Source organism: Notothenia rossii, assembly GCF_949606895.1.
Source record: "Notothenia rossii genome assembly, chromosome: 4".
Taxonomy (NCBI): Eukaryota; Metazoa; Chordata; class Actinopteri; order Perciformes; family Nototheniidae; genus Notothenia; species Notothenia rossii.
This window is the reverse complement of record NC_136902.1, coordinates 95,886,054-95,888,553: the sequence shown is the minus strand read 5'-3', so window position 1 is coordinate 95,888,553 and position 2,500 is coordinate 95,886,054. Positions and strand designations below refer to the sequence as shown.

The 2,500-nt window shown below is 36.9% G+C and overlaps 1 protein-coding gene across 1 annotated transcript in view; it reads right to left on the bottom strand.

The window, feature by feature from the left end:
* The window catches only part of LOC307035026 (AP-2 complex subunit mu-like), a 22,871-nt gene that overhangs the window by 2,235 nt on the left and 18,136 nt on the right, over positions 1-2,500 (bottom strand). Inside the window, exons 6-8 of the mRNA XM_079673953.1 lie at positions 2,376-2,494; positions 1,860-1,957; positions 1,483-1,594 (exon numbers count right to left, since the gene is read on the bottom strand). Of these exons, the coding sequence (XP_079530079.1) occupies positions 1,483-1,594; positions 1,860-1,957; positions 2,376-2,494 (329 nt within the window). The remainder of the gene's footprint in view (positions 1-1,482; positions 1,595-1,859; positions 1,958-2,375; positions 2,495-2,500) is intronic.

Here is a 2,500-nt window from a genome sequence, read left to right as displayed (position 1 = left end):
ACTTGTTAGATACATAGCTAACTTAAATAGGTAACTTTTTAGTTACATAGCTAACTTAAATAGGTAACTTGTTAGTTACATAGCTAACTTTAACTAGGTAACTTGTTAGTTACATAGCTAACTTTAACTAGGTAACTTGTTAGTTACATAGCTAACTTTGACTAGGCAACTTGTTAGTTACATAGCTAACTTAAATAGGTAACTTGTTAGTTACATAGCTAACTTAAATAGGTAACTTGTTAGTTACATAGCTAACTTAAATAGGTAACTTGTTAGTTACATAGCTAACTTTAACTAGGCAACTTGTTAGTTACATAGCTAACTTAAATAGGTAACTTGTTAGTTACATAGCTAACTTAAATAGGTAACTTGTTAGTTACACAGCTAACTTAAATAGGTAACTTGTTAGTTACATAGCTAACTTAAATAGGTAACTTGTTAGTTACATAGCTAACTTTGACTAGGCAACTTGTTAGTTACATAGCTAACTTAAATAGGTAACTTGTTAGTTACATAGCTAACTTAAATAGGTAACTTGTTAGTTACATAGCTAACTTTAACTAGGTAACTTCTTAGTTACATAGCTAACTTTAACTAGGCAACTTGTTGGTTACATAGCTCACTTAAATAGGTAACTTGCTAGTTACATAGCAAACCTTCGCTAGGTAACTTGTTAGATACATAGCTAACTTTAACTAGGTAACTTCTTAGTTACATAGCTAACTTTAACTAGGTAACTTCTTAGTTACATAGCTAACTTTAACTAGGCAACTTGTTAGATACATAGCTAACTTAAATAGGTAACTTTTTAGTTACATAGCTAACTTTAACTAGGTAACTTGTTAGTTACATAGCTAACATTTGCTAGGTAACTTGTTAGTTACATAGCTAACTTTAACTAGGTAACTTGTTAGTTACATAGCTAACTTTAACTAGGTAACTTGTTAGTTACATAGCTAACATTTGCTAGGTAACTTGATAGATACATAGCTAACTTTAACTAGGTAACTTGTTAGTTACATAGCTAACATTCGCTAGGTAACTTGTTAGTTACATAGCTAACTTTAACTAGGTAACTTGTTAGATACATAGCTAACTTTAACTAGGTAACTTGTTAGTTACATAGCTAACATTCGCTAGGTAACTTGTTAGTTACATAGCTAACTTTAACTAGGTAACTTGTTAGTTACATAGCTAACTTTAACTAGGTAACTTGTTAGTTACATAGCTAACATTTGCTAGGTAACTTGATAGATACATAGCTAACTTTAACTAGGTAACTTGTTAGTTACATAGCTAACATTTGCTAGGTAACTTTTTAGTTACATAGCTAACTTTAACTAGGTAACTTGATAGATACATAGCTAACTTTAACTAGGTAACTTGATAGATACATAGCTAACTTTAACTAGGTAACTTGTTCGTTACATAGCTAACATTTGCTAGGTAACTAGGTAACTTGTGATTGTCTAATCACGGCACCTCAAAGTTCATGGAGATGGGAGGCCGCGCCCACTTCTTCTTATCGTTGGTCGGCAGCAACTCGATCTCTGCACTGATCTGAGACTCCTTCATCCCCGCCATCCTCTTCACCCTACACACACACACACACACACACACACACACACACACACACACACACACACACACACACACACACACACACACACACACACACACACACACACACACACACACACACACACACACACACACACACACACACACACACACACACACACACACACACACACACACACACACACACACACACACACACACACACACACACACACACACGTTGTTAAACCCACTCTGGACTCCTCACAGGATATGAGAGTGATCGGATTGGCCCTCACTTCCAGACGATGGCGTTCTCGCTGGCCTTGTACTTGGCCTTGCCCTTCATGCAGATGAGCTGAACTCCACTGGTGTTCAGGGGGGTGGGGATCATCACCTGGGGGGGTTATTAAACACAACCATAACTGACACATCACTTTACTATGCTCTGTTGGTTATTAAGACTGTATATTGTGAAATTCTGAGAAATAAGTGAACACATTTTTTAAAACTTGGAAATAAAAACAAAATTATTCAGATTGTTAAAAAGTCAAAATTCTGGGAAAAAATGAAATTCTGGGAAAATATCCAATTATTTTTAAAAAATCTAGCCAAAAAAAAGTCACAATGTGTTGTGCTAGCCAATAGAAGCGCGACTGTTCCATAGTGATGTCAAGGTGATGTGTGTGTGTGTGTGTGTGTGTGTGTGTGTGTGTGTGTGTGTGTGTGTGTGTGTGTGTGTGTGTGTGTGTGTGTGTGTGTGTGTGTGTGTGTGTGTGTGTGAATAACAGCTGTTGTGTGTGTGAGAGTCTCACCTCGATCTTCTGGGCCAGCAGCGAGGCCTTGAAGTTAGATTTGATGACAACTTTGACCTCCAGCTTGGTGCGACCCACTTCCCTCACCAGAGGAATCACTCTGAAGGGCAGGATGATGTCTTTGG